Here is a 26,156-nt window from a genome sequence, read left to right as displayed (position 1 = left end):
ACTTGGCTTGCATTCACTCTCTCCATCAATTCACTCTCTATAGTTGTTTGGAGTTAGGGTTTCTATATTTCTCTATCTATCTCCCTTAATTCCTTACTTGCTCACTTTCTTCTATCTCATTCAAATTCAACATGCATTTCTCTCGTACCACCAAAGCATGGGTTGAGAGCATTCTCTCAAATCAACCGTGCAAACCACTGAAAACGAAGACCTCTGTGAATGGTACGACGACGCAGCAAAAGCACAGCAAATTGACGACTAACCGGTTCCCGTCTTCCTCAACTTCCTCTTCTTCAAGGAAAGTTGTCAGCGGCCCTCCGAAAAACCCAATTCCACCGCTTTCCGACTTCGATTCCGACATTGAAACGTGGTTTGTGGGTCAAGAAAGCAAGAGAGTAAAGAGGGAGACGATCTTAACTAAGATGGCCGATATTGACGTGCATGGTCTTAGCAGTTATGGTGGTAAATTGGGCTTGAAGAAAAATCTTGAAGGTGGTTTGAAGAAGAAAGTGGACGGTGGCTTGGCTTCCAAGAAAAATGAAGTTGATTACGGGTTGGGTGTGAAGAGGAAATTTGAAGGTGCTTTGGGTTTGAACAAGGAAGTTGAAGGTGGTGATCATGGCCTTCTCTGTACCCCATCAACTTCTTGTGAGGTTTCTTCATCCCAATCCCAAAGTTGCTGTGAAACACCAGTCACAGTTCTACGCCCTCATCTCTGTCATGCCTCTCCTGTCAAAGCCACCTCTGCATCGAATCATGAGATCAATAATGATCTGTCTCCGAGAAGGGCTGCTAGGGTTGCAATGTTGAAGGCTCGGTTTGCCAACACAATCCTTAAGGCAGAACATCACCATGCTCTCTACACTACAACAATTACCACCGAAGCCAAGAACGAGAGGCTTGGAGCTGCAGAAGCAGAAATTATGAGAGCCAATGAGTTCATCAAAAAGCAGCGGCAAAAGGATAGAGAAGCTGCTCGCCTTGCCCTCGAAGAGATGGAGAAACATGTGATTATTGAAGATAACTTCACAACCATGAGAGACTTTCATTTGTTAATTTCTGGGCCAAAATGATCGATTTTGGTCGGTTACTGTTAGGTGAAATTGTGTATAGTGATCACTGATTTTGTACTGAATATTTCAGGAATTTTTATGAAAAGTATCATTCATTCATTCCTTATAAGCCTGGTAATTAATGAAGTGTTGGATCAGCTATATCATCATCATGTATCATGTTCTGCGCCTAAGTTTTTGACAATGAAAGTAACTTGAAACAAAACAGTTAAAGTCAATTTGGGTTAGACAAGAGTACAACAAAAATCCAAGTTTCCTCCAGAGAAATTAAATCAACTCAAAATATTAAGTGCATTTACATTTAACAAAAGGGTATTTTGATTCTGTAATGTCTCTTCAGTTCTAGGCTCTTGATAAGCCTATATTTTATATATATTTTATGCCTCCTTTGCTTATTTATTTGTTAATTTCCTTGAATTAAATTGGTTGTTTTAATTGGTTTTGTGAGATTTGTGAAGGAATTGTGAAATAGGAGAAAGTGGGCAAAAAAGGGCAAGAAGATGAAGATTGGAGTTTAATTAAAAAAGAAGCCAAGTCATTCCTTTTGTTGCAAGGAATGTTGTATTAATTTCCTAGTTCAAGAGGGTTCAAGTCTTATCAAGTCAAACAAGGAGAAATAAAGAAGACCTTATTTTAGAAGGAATCCTATTTTTATACCAATTGTAATTATACCTTAGGTAGGATTTCTAGGAGTGTTATAAATAGAGAGTTTAGGTCATTGTTCGAGGGATCCATTACCCATTATCCATCCGCGATCCCCCATCATCTACCATCACATTCCTACACATTCAGACTCATAGCCAAAACACTCAAAGGAGAGAGAGTTTTAGAGAGACAAAGAAGACGACCTGAAGCGAGAGTTGCTGTTGTGCAGAGATCAAATCTTCAATTGGTTTTTTCTTTCCTATGACACTGTTTATCATGGTTTTTATTAAAGTTGTCATGAACTAATTTCTTCTTGCTAGGGCTACGATGTAGCCTAGCCATGAATACTCAATTACTTTAGTCAATGTTAGTTCCAAGTATTTTTCCATGTTGAGTATCTTTTACCATGCTTAATACTTTGAATGTTTGGCCAACATTTAATTGTTTTGATGCTAAATTGACGATAGGGATATCCAATTTAGGGTTGCTTCTTGTAATAGATGCCATGAGTTACATGATTAGACAGGGATGTTTGTCATGACTTATGTGGTTGTTTTACAGATTTTCCAAGGAGTTTAATGGGTTCTTATTATCTTAATTCCATCACTAGGGATAGAGTGGGTTGGTAATAAGAATACTTTTGGTATAACCAGGGATGGAGTATCGAATAAAGTAGGGAAAATCAACTGTCAACATGGAGAATAATTAGGATTAACATGCTAAGGGAATTGGGTAGAATTGGTTATGGTGAAATCGGAAGCTCTAGTGCTCTCATAACTTGAATCTCACTATTTTATTTTTCTAAGCTTGCTTTTATTCATTGTTTTAGTTAATTAATCAATCAAAATCTCATCATTCAATTGTTCAAATAAAGTCTTGGGTTAATCACAATTGGTACTTAGTAAATTAAATCACTCTTCGTGGGAACGACATTTCACTTATCACTGTATTACTTGTGCGGATTGTGCGCTTGCAATAAATTTCACAACAAGTTTTTGGCGCCGTTGCCGGGGAGTGTTTTCAATTTTATTAATATCGATATAGATTGATTCGGATTTTAATTTGAATTTTGTTTTTGTTTTGTTTTTCAGGTACTTCACCTAGTGCATGAGTTTTGGGAGACGTTCGCAGAGTCTTAAGCTCATACCATTAGACCCAGAGATCGAGCGGACACTTCACAAACTCAACCGGGGGAAGGACACAATATTGGAAAAGCCATCAACTATGGCTGAGGAACCAAAACCAGTAAGAGACTATGATGTCCCATCTGTGGTGGCATCACCATCGAGCATTCGTCGTCCAACCATTGATGCCAATAATTTTGAAATCAGACCAGCCATAATTTCAATGATTCAGCAATCCTCCATCTTTTGTGGTTTACCTCAAGAAGACCCTAATAGCCATATATCTAATTTCTTGGAGATATGTGACACCTTTAAGTGCAATGGAGCTTCCAATGATGCTGTTCGCTTAAGGCTTTTTCCTTTCTCGTTAAAGGAAAAGGCAAAGTCATGGTTGAATTCTCAACCACCTAATTCAATTACTACATGGGACGACTTGGCCAAGAAATTTTTAGCTAAATTCTTTCCTCCTGCAAAGACTGCAAAACTCAGGAATGACATCATGTCATTTGCTCAGAATGACATGGAGCCTTTTTATGAAGCATGGGACAGATACAAGGATATGCTAAGGAAGTGCCCACATCATGCGCTACCTACTTGGATGCAAGTTCAAGCATTCTACAATGGTTTGAACAATACAAGCAAAACAACAATTGATGCTGCAGCCGGAGGAGCTTTGATGGGAAAAACAGAAACTGAAGCGTATAACTTGCTGGAAGAGATGGCGTCTAATAACTATCAATGGCCTAGTGAGAGATCAACACCAAAGAAAGCTGGAATTCATGAGATTGACGCCATATCTGCGTTAACTGCGCAAATTTCTACTCTATCTAAACAACTTGGTACTTTAAATGTTAATGCTATTCAGTCTACTAATTTAAGTTGTGAATTTTGTGCAGGAGCTCATCATGGCAATGAGTGTGGAGCTGGTCCATTCACATCACCATCTGAACAAGTGAACCAAGTCTCTGATTTTAACCGACAACGGAATAACCCTTACTCCAACACTTATAACCCGGGATGGAAGAACCATCCGAATTTTTCATGGAGTAACAACCAAAATGTACAGGGACCACCTGGTTTCACACCTCAAGAAAAGAAGCATGGATTGGAGGATATAATTACTCAACTTGCTGGAAATGTCAACACTCTCTCCGTCAATACAAATCAATTTATGAGCAAAACCGAGACGACCCTTCAAAACCAAGCTGCCTCTATCCGAAATTTGGAGGTTCAGATGGGCCAGCTAGCTAATGTATTGACAGGAAGAGTAAATGGGGCTTTGCCAAGCCAAACTGAGATTAATCCGAAAAACCAAGAACATGCGAAAGCGATAACTCTTCGGAATGGGAGGCCAATAAAAACAGCAGTAGACTTGGATGAAGAAAAGAATATGCAGCAGCAAATTGCAGAGAAATCAGAAATTGCTAGCGCGTCGCCGTCGTCATCTACCACCATTGGACCCGCTGCACAACATGCTGAAATTTCTGCAGAAATTGAACCTGCTACTGTAGAGAAATTACCTCAACTTGCTGCCCCTATGAAGCCATATGTACAGCAAATTCCGTTCCCACAACGTCTTCGGAAAAACAAAATGGATGCACAATTCTCCAAATTTCTTGATATCTTCAAGAAATTACAAATAAATATTCCTTTTGCCGATGCTTTGGAGCAAATGCCGAGTTATGCCAAATTCATGAAGGACATTATATCAAAGAAGAGGAAATTGGGTGAACATGAGAGAGTGAAATTATCCGAAGAATGCAGTGCTATTTTGCAAAGGAAGCTACCACCTAAGCTAAAGGATCCAGGGAGTTTTACTATACCATGCACTATTGGAACCACTTATTTTGAAAAAGCTTTATGTGATTTAGGGTCTAGTATTAATCTAATGCCTTCTTCTGTTGCTAAACATATTGGGTTGGGGGTAATTAACCCAACCACTGTTTCTTTACAGATGGCGGATAGGTCCATAACATATCCCAGAGGCATAATTGAGGATGTTTTAGTCAAAGTTGATAAGCTTATTTTTCCAGCAGATTTTCTGATTTTGGACATGGAGGAAGACGCCGAAACCCCTATTATTTTGGGCCGCCCCTTCCTAAAAACCGGGAGGACATTAATTGATGTGGACAAAGGTTTATTAATTTTGCGAGTGGCTGATGAGCAGGTGACCTTCAATGTCTCTGAAGCAACAAAGTACCCAGTGGAATCAGACTCTTGTTTCCGAGTGGATATAGTGGACAAAGCTGTCTCTGAGAAATTTAAAGCAGAAAATCCAGGTGATCCATTGGAGGCTTGCCTTGTGCATTCCTTTGCTACTGAGCATGAGGATCCAAAAATTTCTGAGATGGTGTATTTTTTGGAAGCGATGAAACCACGCCCTCCTGGAAGGTGGCGCGAATTTGAGGAGCTTGGCGTCACAACCTCCAAGCCACAACCCAGTGTCATTACTGCACCAACCCTCACATTGAAGCCCCTACCATCCCACTTAAGATATGCATACTTGGGTAATTCTGAAACTCTTCCTGTGATTATTGCTTCAAATCTGAGTAAACTAGAAGAAGAGAAATTACTACGAGTTTTGAGGGAGCATAAAATGGCAATAGGGTGGACTATTGCAGATATTAAGGGAATTAGCCCTTCCATGTGTATGCACCGGATTTTAATGGAAGATAATTTTAAACCGTCAGTTGAGCATCAGCGCCGATTAAATCCGAATATGAAAGAAGTTGTGCGAGCTGAGGTATTAAAGTTATTAGATGCTGGAATAATTTACCCGATTTCAGATAGCAGTTGGGTGAGCCCAGTTCAAGTCGTACCGAAAAAAGGGGGTATTACAGTGGTGAAAAATGATAAGAATGAGTTGATCCCGACAAGAACAACTACAGGATGGCGTGTTTGCATAGATTATAGGAAATTGAACACAGCGACAAGAAAAGATCACTTTCCCTTGCCTTTTATTGATCAGATGTTGGAAAGACTTGCTGGGCATTCACATTATTGTTTTTTAGATGGATACTCTGGGTATAATCAGATTCCGATTGCACCTGAAGATCAGGAAAAGACGACATTCACATGCCCATTCGGTACTTTTGCATACAGGCGCATGCCCTTCGGATTATGTAATGCCCCCGCGACCTTTCAACGTTGCATGATGAGCATCTTTTCAGACATGGTGGAGCGCTTCATTGAGGTATTCATGGATGACTTTTCTGTTTTTGGCTCATCCTTTGATTCTTGTTTACATAATTTGGCATTAGTTTTGAAAAGATGTGAAGAAACCAATTTGGTTTTGAATTGGGAGAAGTGCCATTTTATGGTGCAAGAAGGGATAGTCCTGGGGCATAAAATTTCAGCTAAAGGCATAGAGGTTGACAAGGCAAAAATTGATACCATAGAGAAATTGCCACCGCCCACTACAGTAAAGGGGATTCGAAGCTTTTTGGGTCATGCTGGATTTTATCGGCGGTTTATCAAAGATTTTTCCAAAATCACTAAGCCCTTATGCAATCTCCTTCTCAAAGATGTCGAATTTGATTTTGATATGAAGTGTTTGGAGGCATTTAATATCTTGAAGGAGAAGCTTACTTCTGCACCTATCATCGTCGCACCAGATTGGGACTTGCCTTTTGAGATTATGTGTGATGCTAGTGACTATGCGGTAGGGGCAGTCTTGGGTCAAAGAAGAAATAAATTACTTCATGTAATTTATTATGCCAGTCGTACTTTGAATGACGCCCAGCGGAATTATACCACCACGGAGAAAGAATTGTTAGCAGTAATCTTTTCCTTGGATAAATTTCGATCCTACTTGATTGGAGCAAAGGTGATAGTGTATACCGATCACTCAGCTTTAAAGTATTTACTTTCGAAGAAGGATGCAAAACCAAGATTAATTCGCTGGGTACTATTGCTCCAGGAATTTGATCTTGAAATTCGAGACAAAAAGGGGTCTGAAAACGTGGTAGCTGACCATCTTTCGCGGCTGGTCAGTGAGGCAGAGGTGAGTGATGATGCAACACCCATTATGGAGACGTTCCCTGATGAACAGTTATATGCTATTCGATCATCTACAGCTCCTTGGTATGCTGACTTTGTGAATTATTTAGCTAGTACTATCATTCCAGTTGATTTATCGTTTCATCAGAAGAAGAAATTTTTCTCCTTGGTTAAAAATTATTATTGGGACGATCCGTATTTGTGGAAACATTGCCCTGACCAAGTTATACGGAGATGTGTGCCTGAGGAAGAGATGGAAGACATATTGCGGCATTGCCACACATTGGCGTGTGGGGGGCATTTTGGTGCATCCAAAACCGCTGCCAAGGTATTACAATCCGGATTTTTCTGGCCAACTTTGTTCAAAGATGCCTATGCATTTGTAGCTGCTTGTGATCGATGCCAACGCACTGGAAATATTTCTAGCAGAAATCAAATGCCATTGAATAATATTCTAGAGGTTGAATTGTTTGATGTTTGGGGAATAGATTTCATGGGACCTTTCCCTGAATCTTGGAAGAACAAGTACATATTGGTGGCTGTTGATTATGTGTCAAAATGGGTTGAAGCCGTCGCTCTTCCTACCAATGACGCCAAGAGTGTTGTCAAATTTCTCCGAAAAAATATTTTCACCAGATTCGGGACTCCGCGTAGCATCATCAGTGATGGAGGTACACACTTTTGCAATCGTCAATTTAATTCTCTTTTAGCTAAATATGGTATTACCCACAAGGTTGCTACTCCCTATCATCCACAAACTAGTGGACAAGTTGAAGTCTCCAATAGAGAATTAAAACGAATTCTGGAAAAGACGGTGAGTGCTTCAAGAAAGGATTGGTCACTAAAATTGGATGATGCATTATGGGCTTATCGAACGGCATTCAAAACGCCAATTGGCATGTCTCCTTATCGTCTAGTTTTTGGGAAAGCTTGTCACTTACCGGTGGAGCTAGAACATCGGGCATATTGGGCACTCCAAACACTCAACTTTGACATAATTGCTGCGGGTGAAAAACGGGCACTTCAATTGAATGAGATCGATGAGTTTCGTAATGAAGCTTATGAGACTGCCAAGATATACAAGGAGCGTACGAAGAAATGGCATGATAAGCATATTCTAAGGAAGGATTTCTTTGCTGGTCAGAAAGTTCTACTATTTAATTCCCGCCTCCGACTCTTTCCTGGGAAGCTTAAATCGCGTTGGTCTGGACCATTTACAATATTGCAAGTGTTTCCTTCCGGAGTTATTGAAGTTAGGCATGACGAAAAAGGCACCATTTTCAAAGTAAACGGCCAACGATTGAAGCCATACTTGGAAGTCAATTTTGATCAACAACGGACTTCCATTACTTTGCATGATCCAGAGTGATGACCTCGCAAGTCAGGCCGAGGACTATAAACCAAGCGCTTGTTGGGAGGCAACCCAACTAGGTACCTTCGTTCCTTGTTTTTAATTTTTCTCTCTTTATTTTCCATCCTTCTATGCCTTTACTAATTGTTACATGCATTTACTTTAAACATTGAGGACAATGCTGAGTTTAGGTTTGGGGGTGTGGAATTTTGTTGTTTGTTGTCGTTTGAGTTTTGAGTCGAAAAGAAAAAGAAAAAGAAAAAAACAGATTTTGTGTTCCAAAGAAAGGAACTTTGTGTTTTAAAGAACATTTCTCGATTAGTTCAAGCCACATGATGATTGAAACATGTTCCAGATGTGTTACAGAAGTTATTTCGATCATTAGATAACTTTAAAACCCAGAAAATAGCAAAAGAGGTTATTATGTTCTTATTTTGGTCAAAAACAAAATTTTTGCCTATTTTTGTTGTTGATGTTTTTCATGTAAATTTGAAGCCACCAACATGTTTAGAATGATTATTATGATGTTTTAAAACAGGTTTGGGGGTCTCAAGTAGTTTACATGACGTTTTAGGAAGATTTGAAGCTAAAAAAGGGCCTAAAACCAAAAAAAAGGCTAGCTGCAATCTGCCCAGAATATGAAGATTTTTCGTCACAAATTGACTTTTCTGCGACGGTGTTCATCAGATTTTGCGTTGCTAAAGGTTTTCTGCGACGGTGTTCATCAGATTTTTCGTCGCTAAAAGTCAAATTTCCAGAATTTTTTTATTTCATTCCAAATCATTTCAAATCCATTCCATTTGCAATCAGAGATTTCTAGGAGCTATTCCAGGTGTGTCCTCTTCCTTTTGATGAAATTTCTCTATTCTTAAGCAATTAGGACTCATAAATTCATGCATAATTTTTTTGCAAACTCACAAAGTTCCTTTCACTTTTGAAAAAATAAAAATTTGTTAAAGCTTTTACTTTCTCTTACTAATAGTGATGTTTATGTGATGTTTGATCATATTTCTTTAACTAGAGCGTTGCTATGAAAGTTTATGCATCATAATTAGAGCACTTCACTTAACCATGCTTCAAGTCTTTTGATGGACAAGGTAGCTATACTTGGATGATTGTGGAGAAATAGTGGAGACTACCATTGTGAGATATTTGAGCCGAATTGCCATTTATTGAGAGAGTATTTGGGGATTATTCTTATTCACTATTTTCATTCTTTCTTATTTAGATTGATCTCAATTAGGCTTTTGAATTGAATACTAAAAACTAATCTCTGTTTTGTATGAATCATCTTATGCTTTTACTTTTGAGTTGGATGGACCTTGAGAGATGATGTTAGGCTATGCATGTTCTAACCACCAAATAAAGCCTCATGTCCTACCCATTGTGTGTGCCATCAACCCTTTGAAGCCAAATACTTAGCCTTTTCTTTCATCACCCACAATATTTCTTTACCTTGTTTTTACCCTATTTTTAGCCATACCCTATAACTTGGGATATACCATAGCACATGAAGATAAGGATGAAGGTTAAGCTCTACATCAACAAAAAGATGTGGCATGTACCGAGGAAATATGTGCTTAAAAAAAAAAAAGAAAAAAAAAAAGAAAAGAAGAGAAATATATTCTATTGCAAAAGGAAAAGAAAAAAATAAAGCATATAAAAAATCCTGGATGCCTTTATGAAGTAAATTTGAAGAGCCAAGCCGTATAATACGATAAATTCCTTGGTATGTCTCAAGTTCTAGTATTTCCTATCCTTTCTTTCATAACCCATAACCTAGCCTTACATTACAACCATAGTAAAGACCTAAACGGATCTTTGGGAACTTCTTACTCGAAAGTGGAGGTATGTACTTCATCTGTGGTTCTTAGTATTTGATTTCCTTTCCATGAGATCTATTTTCAGAAATTGCCTTTTATTCATCTTGGATGCATATGTGTCTTATATTTTGATTTCTTCACCTAACTTCATTCACATATGCGAGGTAAGAGTGCAACCCTAGGTTCTGTGAGAAAATTGAGAGTTATCCAGTGAGGCCTAGAGTCAAGGCGAATTTGTACACACGCCGAGTGTGGTTATCTTTAAGTTAGAGTGCGTGGAGTATTGGCTTTACACTTTACACTATGGTGCATTTTATTTGTAATGGCATAACTTTAGTTTTTGAATTGTGATTGGCATTCATTGGTTATTATTAGTTTGTTGGAAGTATTGCTTTAATGAATTTGTTTTGAAAGGAGCGTTTGTGGGTGTCGTGACTGGTAAACCCTCAGGAGACACAACTCCTCCTACTAGGGACACCTAGAGGTTTAAAGGCTTGTGGCACATGCTAAGTGCCATCGAGATTACCTGCGAAAGTGGTTTAGTTTAGTTTGTTTGTTTTAATTTATTTTTTGATTTTCAGTTTTGCTCGAGGACTAGCAAAAGATAGGTTTGGGGGTATTTGATAAGCCTATATTTTATATATATTTTATGCCTCCTTTGCTTATTTATTTGTTAATTTCCTTGAATTAAATTGGTTGTTTTAATTGGTTTTGTGAGATTTGTGAAGGAATTGTGAAATAGGAGAAAGTGGGCAAAAAAGGGCAAGAAGATGAAGATTGGAGTTTAATTAAAAAAGAAGCCAAGTCATTCCTTTTGTTGCAAGGAATGTTGTATTAATTTCCTAGTTCAAGAGGGTTCAAGTCTTATCAAGTCAAACAAGGAGAAATAAAGAAGACCTTATTTTAGAAGGAATCCTATTTTTATACCAATTGTAATTATACCTTAGGTAGGATTTCTAGGAGTGTTATAAATAGAGAGTTTAGGTCATTGTTCGAGGGATCCATTACCCATTATCCATCCGCGATCCCCCATCATCTACCATCACATTCCTACACATTCAGACTCATAGCCAAAACACTCAAAGGAGAGAGAGTTTTAGAGAGACAAAGAAGACGACCTGAAGCGAGAGTTGCTGTTGTGCAGAGATCAAATCTTCAATTGGTTTTTTCTTTCCTATGACACTGTTTATCATGGTTTTTATTAAAGTTGTCATGAACTAATTTCTTCTTGCTAGGGCTACGATGTAGCCTAGCCATGAATACTCAATTACTTTAGTCAATGTTAGTTCCAAGTATTTTTCCATGTTGAGTATCTTTTACCATGCTTAATACTTTGAATGTTTGGCCAACATTTAATTGTTTTGATGCTAAATTGACGATAGGGATATCCAATTTAGGGTTGCTTCTTGTAATAGATGCCATGAGTTACATGATTAGACAGGGATGTTTGTCATGACTTATGTGGTTGTTTTACAGATTTTCCAAGGAGTTTAATGGGTTCTTATTATCTTAATTCCATCACTAGGGATAGAGTGGGTTGGTAATAAGAATACTTTTGGTATAACCAGGGATGGAGTATCGAATAAAGTAGGGAAAATCAACTGTCAACATGGAGAATAATTAGGATTAACATGCTAAGGGAATTGGGTAGAATTGGTTATGGTGAAATCGGAAGCTCTAGTGCTCTCATAACTTGAATCTCACTATTTTATTTTTCTAAGCTTGCTTTTATTCATTGTTTTAGTTAATTAATCAATCAAAATCTCATCATTCAATTGTTCAAATAAAGTCTTGGGTTAATCACAATTGGTACTTAGTAAATTAAATCACTCTTCGTGGGAACGACATTTCACTTATCACTGTATTACTTGTGCGGATTGTGCGCTTGCAATAAATTTCACAACAGCTCTCAATGCAGTTAATGATCAAAATGGGAAGCACCTGTAGATAACTACTGGTGTCTCACTCTGTGCACCGCCGTTAATGAAATGAGAAATGGAGATTCAATAAAGAAAATTAAACTCATATGATTTTCTTAGCTGCCCTCTGTTACTGTTAAATTTTTTAAGAAAAGCTCTATTTCTTCTAACAATCTCTTATCCCCAAAATTTAATCCCCCAGAAGTCTAGACAAGAGTCGGATAACATCAGGTGAATGAGATACTCGCAAACTTCTCCCATGTCGTCCAGGATGGCGACCGCCTTTTTATATGCTCTTTTGCACTTTCATCTTGACTGTTGTTAGTGTACTTCTGTTTTCTGCAGGCCTGCAATGTGTAAAATAACTGCATTCTCTCTCTTTTTAATATGCTGCCTGAAATGACCAAGGCGAAAAATCCATCAGCCAGTTTTCATTCTAAAACAAACTGGACTGAAGTATAATGACTCATTTTCATGTTTGAAGTACTGAAAAAGGAAGCATCCTTAAGTAGGAACAAGGAGTGCAAAATTTGACAAGGATTCTTCTCCGAGATACTTAGACAAGCTAATACAGCATGTTGCATTGCTTCTTTAATTGAAATTTGTAGATTCAAATTCCTATGAACAGATGGAGTTCTGATGATAGCGACAAGGACTGAGAGGTCCATATGAATATACATATTATAAACGCTTTTTAAGCATCTTTACTAGAACAGGTACTAGTGCTGTTATAAGAGAGGCTTATACCATTCCAGGGAAATCAGATATGCAGTTCAGAATGAGTTTTAATGTCTGATTTTGAACTGGATGGAAATGAATGTCAGCTACATAATTAGTACTGGAACCAAAGTTGCAAACCCAACAACAAGCCTCCGTTTGAAAGCTTGCTCAGCTTTTGACAATATGTCAAGTACCTGAACACAAGATTTGACCACTGGATCCTTGAATTTCCGAGGGTTTTTCTTAATAATACAGTCATACTCATAAATAAGCTTTGCAAGAACACATCTAATGACCATAAAAATGAAAACTTAAAAGGTTAAGCTATCTACACTAGGAACACTGAAAAATTTGTAGAAATTCAATAAACACTTCTGAATAATGATAATTGTTGACTCGTAACTTAAACAGCACAGTTTCTGGTTTCGTGATGTTTGGCAATACTCAAATGAAACTCTATCAGCACAAAAATATCAAGCAGAGGACATCTATTATTGTTCTATTTGGCACTGAAACTTTACTAACCTGACAATCTCAGTAATTCAAATACATGTCTGCAATGTTTTCTTCCATTAGGACTTGCGTTTCTTTCCCTGAAGTGCCTTCCCAGGAGGACATGTAATTAAACAGTAAATCCAGTGTGCTGATCTGGACTTGGCTGGGTGTTGAAAGCAGTGGGCCTTTGATGGCCTCCGTAAACAATATTTTCATTGGATTCACATTTTTTCCATCTTATGTTGCTTGCTCAAAGCTATCTCCTTTGGATGAACTCATGCTGTTTAAATCAACTGCATATGCAGCCCCGAAAACTCCTCTCTGAGTCTGAGCCAACACTGTCAAGAACGCTGGACAAGTAATATGGAAATTGTTAGTTGAAAGAAGACAGGACTGATACCAATGAGGAAATGTGCATGTAAAATGGGGAGCATTCCATGCTATGTCAGGATCACTTCCCCAAAGAGTTCTATATTACCTGAAAGGTTTAAAATTATAATTTTTTTCCACTACAGGCGGTAAGTTCTCTAGTCAAGGACTCAAGCACTTGGAGATGCAACGTTTTTACGGTTTGATTCTAAATAAACTCAAGATGCAAAGTATCTTGTCATGATATGAAAGAAATTGCAAGGACCTTCACCTTGACAGTTAAAATATGGTCTGACATCAACAAGAAACAATTGTGGTGAAATTAGGGAGTTCATTTGCAGGCTTGATATCTATATATGCCTATGTGCCCAAAAAGAAAACCTACTCTGAAAAATTAAATAAATAGAGACACACGGCGTATGACAAGCTGACCAAAATGCTAGTCATATCTTGCTGAGCTGTGCTTTAAGTAAGGGAAAATGCACCACACTTATAAGGCACAAAAAAGTAAGTGTTAAAGAAGTGGAAAACTGACCTACACAATTCAAGCGGACATCATCGCTTTGGGTCTTCATGAGGGCCTCTAGAGACAAGTGCAATAGCTTGAGGCAAAAGGCAAATAAAAAATCAGTTCCATCACCAACCTCTAATGCGTATTGGAGAATAGATACCTTGTATAGAACAAACAGGATTTCTCCCTGAATATCTTTACTGTGTTAAAGGAATATATAAAATAGAGAATTTGAGTTATAATGTACTAAATGCATGGAAGGAACATGGTTTATTCTCATTTTTCTTTATTTGTTACCTAGGCAATTCAAGACCTTCAACAAGATTGGTAATGAGGCCATACTTGTCTCTAATGTGAATGTAAGGATTATTTTGCTGGCAGTTTAACAAAACCCCCAAGCAGTGAAGCTAAATTTAAAGAATGGCAGAATTGTTAGCAGGGATATATATCTCTTGAGATCAATTAGATGTAAGTCTTAAAGATATTGTTGAAAAAAGTTTCGTTAGTAGAAGCCAGTAGGTGCACAGAGGCTTTTCATTGTAGACTGTAAACCATAGCCATTAAACTTGGATATGTAAGTCATGGCTTAAAGTAAGAAATCTGATGTTCATAAAAAAATAATAATAATAATAAATAAATAAAAGAGTAAGAAATCTGATCACCCCCATGTAGTGACTGTTGACTCAGATTTCTCACTCTCAAGGCCTAGCTTGCCCACTCAAATTTCATTTTGACTTGTAGAGTAGAGAAATCTAATTTCAAAGAAACATGACAAACTATTCAAGGATCTCAACCAACAGTAACTCATCCTATTTTGCATTATAATGTAAATAAGGCAATTTCAGGTTTTATTTAACAATCCTTCAACTATAGTATTGGTGTACCATGAGAAACCAAAACTAACCAAACTATCAGAATAACATTACCTTCGGGAAAAAGAAAAAAAAAAATCAGAATAACATTACCCAAAGTATGTATCCAAATCTTAAAATTGATATGTAAATTCGCAAACAAACAGAATTTTAATATGAGAAATAGTAGAAGAATCAAGCTCAATTTCACCAAATTCGTCCAGCCGTAACAAGTCATACACTGTTTGGCTACCGAGAAACACAAATCATTTTCTCAGGAAACAAACAGAAAACAAATCACAACCGGAAAAGTTTATCTAAGTCTCAACAGCAATTCCAGAATTCACAGACAAACAAAGAGAGAATGGAGAGATGCGGATGGTGGAAATACCGTATAAAGCTGACGGCGACTCCAGGCCAAGGCACCAGAAGAGAGGCGGAAGGAAACCCTAGCGACGAAGTCAGCAGAGAGCGAGGCGGCGGCTGATTCGCAGAGAGCGGAAATGAGATGGACCACTTGTCGTGCTATGGGGTCGTCGTCGAAGGAAGAGAGAGCATGAACGAGAGGCGAGACGAGGAAGTGAGGGTGGAAGGCGAGGAGAGAGCGGAGGAAGGGGGGGTTGGAGGAGATGGACTGAGAGAGCTGAGAGGGGGCGCAGGACACGTGGACGGTGGGCGATTGGGGGTTGGAGATGAGGTTGGAGAAGCAGAGCAAGCAGATGGAGCCGCCTTGCTTGGTTCGGAGGAAGAGCGTGGATCTGTGGCCCTCTGAGCACGTTGTCGGATACACTACGGAATTCGAAGCTTCTTCTTCTTCCTCAGTTCATGGTAGTCTCGGAGGAGCTCCTGTGACTGTGAGTACATTTTGCGAGCACGAATAGTGTTTGAATTTTGGCGCTAGAAAATACAGGAAAGGAAAGGAAGCAGATGACGGAGCCGCTTCCTTTAGCTGCTTCTTGTTGACACGTGCACAGACTTTGCTCCTGTGCTTTCACTAAAACGGCTCACAAAATTTGGAGAGCAGTTTTACTCCTTCCTTTTTTTTCTTTTTTTAATACAAACTATATTCTATTTTAAATTAATCTAAATTTCGGATAGGGGATTCAAACTCGATTGTGGAGTGGGAGCACATGTGTTCTAACCAACTTGATTAACCCATGTCTGCTTTTTACTTGTTCCTTTATTCGTGCTAAAATTTGCACTTATATTCGTTTTTTTTCAAAAAAATTTACGAAATTCTTGTTATGCACACCAAGAGTAATGAATATTTTACGAAATGAAAGAATTCACTTGAACTCACGCACACAGGTGTTTGAACCCCTCCCCCTTCTAAGCTCTAGAGCCATCTAACCACCACGCTAGTGGTCACTTTGGGATTAGTACCTATGGAATTCATATTTATAAGTCTTCCGAGCTGTTCCTCAAAATATAAAATAATTACTTATTGTTCTATATTGTTGATTAAATATTTAATTACTTAATATAATTTATTTCTTTCCTAATTAATCCATTTAATGTTATTGATTATTTTATTATTCAATATAAGTACTTACATTACTAAATTGCCCTTTAAATTGTTGCTTAATTACTTAAATCTCTATAATCATTTTCTTTATTTCCTATTTAATTCGTCCTTGGATAACTTTATTTATGTTCTTAGTTAATTTTCAATCTTCACTATTATTTTTTAAGCATGGTAAAGTGCCTAATTTTAAGCATGGTTTACATCTTTAATTTGTGACACCCCATCCCGATTTTAATTACCCATTTTAATAATTTAAATTGATTTAATTATGAAATTACAATGTTGCCCTCGGGGATAGGGCCATTTTGGTCACTTTTTAATCTAGTAGAATTTTGGGGAAAGGAACCGCACCATGACGTAGATAGCATCAATATGAGTTCGTAGACATGTAGTGGGCTCAAATCGGAGTTGTAACGAAAAAATTACGATCAACGGAAGTGCAGTGGCACAATCGTAAATATTTCAAAGTTGGTTATTAAAAAAAAAAATCACATCTCTCTCTCTCTCTCTCTCTCTCTCTCTCTCTCTCTCTCTCCAACCTCCCTCTTCCTTGCGAAAGAACACCCCCAGCCGCTCACGTTTTGGGCCACCACCACCACCTTAGGCCACCGCTGACGACTGGACCGGTCCCAAATGAACTGGCCCGGCATCCCCTTCTTGTCCCACCCCATTCTCGCCGAAGCCAATCGCTGCTGTCGCCGGAAAATCTCAAAAACATGCCAATTTTTATCTAAATTTTTCGGCGTTCATTCCAGTGATTCCGGCCACCATTTTCGTCGATCTAGATATGCTTTCTTGTCCTCTCAACATGTTCTAACTGATGGTTGGGTTGATTAGGATCGATTTTTGAGTTTTGAAACTTGATTTACAACTTAAAGTTTGGCTGGTTTTTGTTGGAAATATGCCCTAAAAGCCAATCATATGATGTAATCTTTTAAGGATATTTCATGTATTACACTTATGTTTAATCCTCTTAAAGGGCAAGTTTATTGTTTATTAGTAAATGTCTCATTAACAGTTACCCATGCTTAAACAATAAGTCCAAGGGATATGAGATAGAGAGAAAGTAATCTAAGGAAGTTAGATTCAGGATACCTTTCCTCTATTATCTTCATGCCCTAAATGTTCCTAGTCATAGGATTGTCAAATGGGCACTGACAATCCGGAAAGACCGGTACATGCTATGTCTTCTTAATTGGGAGGATGATTGGTCTCAAGTTATTCGTGTGGAGACACTGAGACAAGTATGTAGGTGCTCAATAGAGAATGAGTTCACTGAACGCGATCAAACGAAAATTTCTTGTATGGAAATTTTACTTATATGTCAAACAAGAAACTCCAAGTTGGAATAATGCAAATTAGACCTTGGACCTGAGGCACCATGGTTGTCTTGTGGGAAGGTTGTGGATCTTTGATGATGCTATAAAGACATGTCCTAATCACGGATGTGGTACAAGCATTGTTGGGGTTCACGATTGACTCATGGAGACATGTGAGTGTACAACATGGAATCTCTATCCTTCAGTAAAGAAGGAGAATGCTCAGAAGATATGATTAAGCAAATCTCTGATCAGAGTATTCGATATGACCTAGAAGGATGTTCTTGTCATACTAATACAAATCATATAAGATGTGACAATCTCATTAGGGGTTTGACATGCACCATGCCCTAGTAATGAGATTAAAAGCATTGTAATAGGGAAGGACCATATTGCATTGTAATTCCAACTGAATATGTTCTCTGTTTATTCTACTTAGCTTGAATATCCATGACATAATGCTAGGTGTCACTCATGGATGGCGGAAGCCCTAAGGACTAATGATCCTAACTAATAGGGAGAATTAAAAAGGGGTTTTAATTCACAATCAATTACAAAGAGTTCAAATTTCCCACGACCTTGCTAATTAGAACCTAATGGATCGCACACCGTTAAACTTGAGTTATTTGAGAAACCATTATGGAGATGATGAATTGAAGAGATCAATTAAGCTTTGTTAATTGGTTAAGGCAAAATTAATTATGGAATTAATTTAAACGACACGTGATGTCGGAATAGGCTTTAAACGGGAATTTTAAATTCCGGGCTCATTGGGCTTTATCCTTTTGGACACAGAGATTGGGTTGTATGACAACTTAAATGAAATTGAGCCCAAGAGGCCCGATTTCAAGGGATGGACGTTCATATGGGCTTTTGGTTGCTAGAGTCAACTTGTTGACTCAAGTAAAAGATGACTATCATCTTTTTGAAGCCTAAGGGGGTCATTAGTGAAAAAGAAGAGAGAGAAAGAAAGCTCTAGTCTTCCAAAAACTCTCTCTACACTTTCATACCATCTTAGTGAGGGATCACTAGCATCATCCTCTCACTAAGCTCATCATCTTCTTCTCAAGCTCTAGTTGGTGAAGAGACTTAGAGGTTACCTATTTTAGTGACTTTTGGAGAACCTCCTATGTTGAAGCTTGAATGGCTCCTTCAAAATCTCCACCAAAGAGACTTAGAGGTTACCTATTTTGGTGACTTTTGGAGAACCTCCTAAGTTGAAGTTTTGAAGGAGTCATTCAAGCTTCAACAACAAGGTGGAGATTTTGAAGGAGCCATTCAAGCTTCAACAACTTTGGTGGAATTCTATCATAGGGTTGAAAGCACGCACCAAGGGTAACTCCTCCTTCCAATCTTACTAGAAATATATGTTCTAGGAAAGTAGTACAACTATCACTTGGCTTAAAAGATTCATGGAAAAAGTTTTTGTTTTTGAACTCATAGATGCATGCTTAAGCTTCCGTTGCCATGATTTTATTTATCTATGTTGATGTTCAAATGAAATTCATGATTTTTTAAAGGTTTCCTTCAAGTGGTATCTAGAGCCAAGGTCAAGTGATGAGTTGTACCATTTTGGGTTTTTGTTTATGAATATGGGTCAAAGTTCTTTGTGGCATAAATGTTATGTGTTGTGAAGCCTTGATTGTTTCTTTTTTTTTTGAAAAGTCTTGCATCTTTAAGTGTTATAGATGTTTTAAGAGAAGGCATTAAAGTTTGAACACATGGTTAAAAAGGGGGTTTCGGCCATATTGGATTTTGGGGGTTTTTGTGATGTTTCAATGCTAGCTTGAGCATTGTAAAATTTCTATGTTGATAGCCACTTTCATCTCCACGAAATTTGACACTTAAAAATATGATTTTTGTGTTATGTGTGTTCTTGAGTTCATATGAATGTTCTTGTGAGTTCATAAGATGAATGCATGTGTTCTAGTTTTTGATCCATTTTGGTGGGATTCAATTTCGAAATTGTGTTGCTCTTGATTTGAATGAGGACATTGACCTTGGTTATCCAAGATTCCATGTCCCCTTGTTCCCTTAGTCAAAGCTTGCTCCTCTAGTTTTTAGAAAATTAGAACATCAAGACATAGGCATATCTAGTGTGCCATTGGTCTTTGGGATTGTTTCCTTGGTTGAAGGATTATTCCCTTGCCTAGGAACTTGTTTGCATGGGAAACCACTCTCTTGGTCTTAGGATTATTCCCTTGCCTAGGAACTTGTTTGCATGGGAGACCACACTCTTGGTTTTAGAAATGTTTCCTTGAAACTTGATAAGGCATGTTTGATCCTTTTATGGGACAAACCAACACTCTCATGCATGTCACATACACACACACGCACTTCACATGGCCAGCCCCACCTTGGAATCCTCTTGGATTCCTCATGCAATTATATTATTTGTTTTGGACTTCTATGCAATTACTTTACTTTGCGGTTTGGTCCTTGAGTCTTTAATTAATTGCATACTTAACCCCACGTTTTGAACTAGGCCCATATACTAAAAAGCCAAAATGTTTAAGTTGCATTCTAAAGTTCAATTATTTTAAATTGATTGAAGTAGTTGAAAGGATGATTATGGACTAAGACCCAAATTGAATCGAACTATGTGATTGGCCGACTATCAATTTGATTGAACCATGGGATGTGATTTATTCGTTTATTGGGCTTGTAATTAATAAGGTTTAATTCTTTTGTTAAAGAGGCTTGCATGTCTCTCTTTTTTCTTTTCTTATGTAATTGTTAAAGAGGCTTGCATGTCTCACCTTTTTTCTTTTCTTATGTAATTGTTAAAAGGCTTGCATGTCTTTACTTTTCATATGATGTAAGCTAAAGGAGAAGAAGAAAGAAGGAGATGAAGTCCAAGGCTCAAGTTAGATGGGCCTCAAACCCGATTAGGATTGCATATTTAATTAGTTAAACGCATAACTAAAATGAATCACCCCCTAGATCAAGATCCAACATTTGGCTCATGTTGGATCAAATATTAAAAGTCCATAATCATCCTAAGGGCCTAAGATAACTATATGTCCAAAATTCAAGAATGCAAAATTTTTATTAGTAGTGATAGATATTCCTTGATTTCTAAAACAAATAGTGTGAGTACCATATGCTACTAACAAATTGGACCAATAGTTATGATAGGACCAAATTTTATTTTAATGAGATTGAAATGAATGTTGTATGATAAGACCTAAAACTCCCTCAACCAATAATAATATTAAGTTGATAAACGGAGAGGTATTTTGAATATCTTTTTGTGGCCTTCCACCATTGTGGACCCTCATCAATTATAACCAATACACCGTGCTTCACCCTAATGTGGGGAACACACAGTATGTGTTTATTTTGAAAGGGCTCATTTCAAAACATTTGATGTTGTGAATATAGGCAACGAGTAATGCCAATATTCTATTATGATGAGGTGTTGCTTGAACCCCTACACTCACAGAAATGGTGGGCATGACTTAACTAGTACAATGGTACCTCACGATAACATTCGAGGGTGCACATTTGCTAGAGGCCAAAGTGATGGGTAATCACATCATGATGTGAATGGGTAAGAGTACTCTCTCTTCACCATTCAAGCAAACCAATATTCTATTATGATTTGGCAAGCTTGATGGTGGTGAGCCTCCCATCCCCACTAAGAGTTGAAACTAAACTCTCGGATTCCATTTGAGGGATATGGAATTTACCAAAAATAGTGGGAGGTGCCATTTGATTTAAAAGACCCGAATAATTGGCTTTCTAAAAGCAATCTAATTTAAATTTTTGTATGTTATGTAGATATGTCTGGAACCGCGCTCGCCAAAATTCTTGACAAACATTGCCTTGAGGGGCACAATTTCCCGGAATGGTTCCGAAATCTCAAGATCGTTTTGATCAGTGAGAAAATTGCATACGTGCTTGATAAGCCGTTCCCTCGTCAACCTCCTGGGGATAATGTCACTGAGGAGGAACGTGCTCAATATGTTAAGCACATACAAGACGACACACAAGCTAAATGTTACATCCTTGCTTGCATGAACTCTGAGCTTCAGAAGCAACATGAGCACATTGATTGTGCAATTGAAAACTACTTAATTTTATTCTTTAAAAAAGGAATATGTTTAGCTGTTTTATTTTACCATTGTACTCTCTTAAATAAGAGAATTTTCTAACGACGTCTCTAGCAAAGAGTGCTCAAACATAGCCAATCCCTAACTCATCTTGCCTCATAATACGGAGGGAAATTCAAAACGGATTTAAAACAACAAAGATAACTGCTCTTAACCACTTGAACTAAAAGCCGCTTAGATAATACTAAACAAAAGTTAAAAATCGAGTGAACATGAAGATTCAAAACAAACGAAAACAAAGAAGTATCTTGATTCACTAACATATTTTCATAGCAAGCGTTTTCTATGGATTGCTTATAAACAACATGGATAAATTATTAACCAGGTTTAACATTATATTATGTAATATTTTTGGTTAAAATATGTGAAGACCAAGGAAAACTACCATTCACGAATCACACCCAATTCTATATTCTTTTTTGGCTTTGGTCCTGATGCTGCCGACTTTAAAGATCCAATCATTTACAAAACAGTGACAAGACCCAATTAGGCCACAATCAATCACCCAATCGTATCTCTCCCGAAGCATAATATCCCGCCTCACGAAAACGACATCTCCAATTCCTCTATGTACACCCAAAAACGACGACGAATCGAAGAAACGACATGAGAGCCCAAAGAACGACAGTCATCATAATTCTCTCTGAGAAGTACTTCTCCAAAAGCCGGCTTCGTAAAAGCGGGCCCACATCTCCTTCTCCAGCAAATCCGCGCCCTCCGATTCCGCGTCGCTCTTCTTCACATCGCCGTCGTCGTCGGCGTCTCTCTTAACGTCCACGTCATCTTTGTAGAGGACGCCGCCGGCAAGCCCGTTCGGCCTGGGCTGCAGCAGCCCCTTCTTCTGAGCCACGCGCCGCCGCTTCTTCTTGCTATGGGCCCAGGCCTTCCTGCACAGCCCCCTTGGGACCTTGTACACCGTCAGTATCAGCAGATTCATCACGCTGCAGGGACAGCAGCAGCACACCGCCGCACACTCGGCTGCCGCGCCGCCGGCGACTTCGCCCACTCGGTGCTTCTCGCGAGGCGACGGCCGAGTCGACGGCGGCGATTCAAACGAGGAGTTCCGAGTCATCGGGGGTTAAAAAATACTAGTCGAGGAGTGGGTGAAATTAGGGTTCAAACTTCAATTGAGAAAATTGGGGACGAAGACTGGATTATGGGGCGGGGGAGATTGGGATTGTTTTGGATTCATTTTGTTTCGTGGGGAAGATATTTTTCCCAGAAAGCTAGAGAACCCAAACCCAAAATGATAGGGAGGGAGGGCTACAAATGGGATATGGAGAGAGAGAGAGAGAGAGAGAGGGCGAAACGTACGGGATAAGAGGGAGCGAATCTTTCGGCAGAAAAATCGGACGACGGTGTGAGAGATTATATATAGTTTTGTTTGGGAAGACGAAGAAGAAAACTGAAACGGGGCGTGGGAAATACGTGGCAGCCACCAGAATCGCTCCACGTGGACACGTTGAGAGGGAATGAAAGTGAAATATGAGAGATATTTTTGAGGAGGAATTTTTATTTCTGGCAGGAAATGAACTGAAAAATAGAATTATGGTTTGGGTTTTTCTAGAAATTTCTCCACCCCAAAGTGATTTCAGTATATATGGTTGATGTTCATGGCCTAGTTGTTTGATCGGTTTAAGCATGTCAAACTATTTGATCAACAAATTTAACCACTCTAGTATAATCTGTTAAAACACAACACTAGTTACAGCAAATATGTATTTCGGTTTGGGCATTTGTAGTCAAGTTTGTTAGTCTACTGTTGCCCTTTTTTATGCACAATTTCTCGATTTATGTGTGTCATTCTTACGACAAGTCATGCTAATCTTCTTTATATCGTTTGAATTTTATCATATATCCCAAAGGGACAATTTGCCTCTTATATTGTGATTGTTGCTTTTTTTCGAATTATTATTATTATTTTTAAATAACAAGGGTACAATTGATTCAGTATATAGAAGGGTGACCATGAAAGTCTCCTTAAAATAGATTAGAAGTATTTTCTGTTGAAAAAAAAAGGTTTGGTCATTTGTCTAATAACATTTGTTAAGTCTAATCCTTTATCGAATGATCAGCATAACTTTTTTTTATTTTAAAGAAATAATATTGATAATCCTTATAATTGTCATACTTTTCATAGGGCCAGTTTGGCATTGCTGTGCTGTGAAAATAATCGATGTTCAATTTGCTGTGAGAGAAAACAGTTTGACATTTGGTAAACTTTTTGTTAAAAGTGTTGTTGGTATTAATTCCCGCATAATTAGAAAATGATTCTTGCATAATCATTAAACCTAATGCCTCTTCGAAACTGATTCTTACATAATCAGAAAATGAAAGCACCTCATTAGCTCATTTCCCTTATAGCTTTCTCTCACAGATTTAACAATAAAGTGATTTTCTCATAGTTTACTAAACGGGCTAGGCTTCCCAAATTTTTTTAAAAATCACTTATCACCCTAAATAAGTAATGCCAAACAGACAGTGTTTAAAAAATATAAAGCGTTATCAATTTGGTATCTCAACTATGTTATTGTGCATCAACGTGTCCCTGCCGTTGGATTTATCTACCTTTCTATCAAACATCGTCACAAGACAAGCACATGACTAATCGTTTGGGGATTTTCTTGTCAAACGAAGACCCATAAACCTTTTTCACCCTTTCCACACTCAAATTACGAATCTAGTTAAATCGTAAGAAAGACAGCTTGGGAAAATAATTATTGTTGAAAAACTAAAGGCCTGAAAAAAAAGATGAGAAGAAAGAGCAACAATAATGAATGGATGTCTCGACGATTGGTTGAGCTGTCAATCGAAATGAAAGAGTTTGACGGGCGTCAACATCACTGGGCTTGGCAGCTCAAATAATTATAAATAAATAAAATAAAAACGTGAGGCCAACTAAACGTGCAGAGCTTTGGATGAAATAAAAATTGAAGGAAAAAATCAAAACCAAAACGTGTAAAGGTGTGAGAACAGAAGAGAACAGGAGAGGTGGCCTGCAATGGACGTGCAGCAGCAGCAGCAGCAGCAGGAAATCTTATCCATTTGTTAATAATGTGAACGTAATATTTCGCCGGCGTCAGAATTCTGTCTTCAAACTGTTACAGATTTGCATCACATTTGGACCTTTTCTCTTTTCTTTTCTCTTCTTTTTTTTTTTTCATAAAACCTTTGGAAGTGGTTGAGCTGTAGCTTTCAGGTTGATGTGATTGTGAAATGAAATGTAAAATATAGTGGTGGTCAATTTTCCGGGAGGAATTTTTCTGGCTCTAGATACTTAGGTGGCGTTTGGCCCAGCTGAAATTTTTTAAAAAGCAGCTTTAATAAAAATTTGGCACAACCATGGTGTTTGGTAAACATCAGAAATCAGCTTTTTTTTAAAATCGCGGTCAATGACCGCTGTTTTTCCAAAGCAGGCATAACCCAGCTTTTAAAAGCTGCTTTAAAAAAAATTTAACCGGTGGTTTTAATGAATGTTTTACTTTCCCATAATGCCCTCACTTATTTTTCAAATAGACAGTCCTTGTCCCTCCAATACAATCAAGCAACGCAAACTCCTCTTCTTCCCCATTTTGCAGACTCTCATTTTCTTCTTCATTCCTTTTTGCTATTCGTCGTCTGCAACAAATCCCACCCAAGCTCCAGCCACAACCACAACCTCCCTTTTTCTATTCGTCGTCTTCAACAAACCTCACCCAATCTCCAACCACAACCACAACCTCCGACCATGGGCTGTAGACGACGACGATGACAGACAAGCATTGATGGCAGACGACGATGACAGCGATGACAGACGACGAAGACTCCACAGCTTGGATTATAGACGACGATGACGACTGTGCAAGGAGGACGACTTCTCTGGGCAGAGGGAGAAAAATAGAACAAGGAGTAGAAGAGAAAATTTTTGAAAAAAAAATGTGCAGAGAGAAAGGAGAAGAAGAAGCAGATGACAGGAGAAAGGAGAAGAAGAAGATGAAAATGGAGTAGCAGAAAGAGATGCAGAGATCTGGAAACCAAAAAAGGGGTTCCCAATAAAAAAATAGAGATGCAAAAGACGAAAAAATTCTGACTCAAAAAGTGTAAATTAAAAAAAGAAAAAAAATGTAGCGTAAATGGTTTTTTTTTTTTTAAGTAGAAAAAGAAATAAGAAAACAACAAATAATTTCATCATGATTCATGTCCTTTTTTGTCATTATACACACTAAAAGCAATTCTAATAAAAATTTACCAAACACTTTGATTGCTCACAGCACTTTTTCAAATATAGTTTACCAAACGCCTAACTGATTTTTTTCACAGCTGATTATTTTTGCAGCA

General features: G+C 38.0%; 2 protein-coding genes, 2 non-coding genes and 1 pseudogene across 5 annotated transcripts; 1 reads left to right on the top strand and 4 right to left on the bottom strand.

The window, feature by feature from the left end:
- The first annotated feature begins 2,825 nt into the window (after window positions 1-2,825).
- LOC148293914 (uncharacterized) lies at window positions 2,826-8,210 on the top strand. The gene is made up of 2 exons (XM_088254647.1): window positions 2,826-4,304; window positions 4,386-8,210. The coding sequence occupies exons 1-2, from the start codon at window positions 2,826-2,828 to the stop codon at window positions 8,208-8,210; spliced, it is 5,304 nt and encodes a 1,767-aa protein (XP_088110773.1).
- On the bottom strand, window positions 3,324-3,430 carry LOC148293915 (small nucleolar RNA R71). The gene has a single exon (XR_015836876.1). It is a non-coding gene; the product is annotated as a small nucleolar RNA R71 (small nucleolar RNA).
- A 3,801-nt stretch (window positions 8,211-12,011) lies between the features above and the next one.
- On the bottom strand, window positions 12,012-14,697 carry LOC110748820 (protein PUTATIVE RECOMBINATION INITIATION DEFECT 1-like; annotated as a pseudogene). Its single transcript, XR_015836480.1, has 5 exons — window positions 14,692-14,697; window positions 14,327-14,436; window positions 14,054-14,229; window positions 13,180-13,499; window positions 12,012-12,328 (listed from the first exon to the last, which is right to left on the bottom strand). The product of XR_015836480.1 is annotated as a protein PUTATIVE RECOMBINATION INITIATION DEFECT 1-like (transcript).
- Window positions 14,698-22,058: 7,361 nt separating this feature from the next.
- On the bottom strand, window positions 22,059-23,208 carry LOC110744399 (uncharacterized). Its single transcript, XM_021944366.2, has one exon. It carries the CDS (start codon window positions 22,909-22,911, stop codon window positions 22,471-22,473), a length of 441 nt encoding a protein of 146 aa, XP_021800058.1. The 5' UTR covers window positions 22,912-23,208; the 3' UTR covers window positions 22,059-22,470.
- Window positions 23,209-23,607: 399 nt separating this feature from the next.
- Window positions 23,608-23,708, bottom strand: LOC148293913 (U6 spliceosomal RNA). The gene has a single exon (XR_015836943.1). It is a non-coding gene; the product is annotated as a U6 spliceosomal RNA (small nuclear RNA).
- Between the last annotated feature and the right edge of the window lie 2,448 nt (window positions 23,709-26,156).

The sequence above is a fragment of the Prunus avium genome, chromosome 6 (genome assembly GCF_965620075.1).
Source record: "Prunus avium chromosome 6, drPruAviu1.hap1.1, whole genome shotgun sequence".
In the NCBI taxonomy this organism is placed as follows: Eukaryota; Viridiplantae; Streptophyta; class Magnoliopsida; order Rosales; family Rosaceae; genus Prunus; species Prunus avium.
The sequence above is the reverse complement of the archived record's forward strand: the minus strand, read 5'-3'. Positions and strand labels throughout refer to the sequence as shown.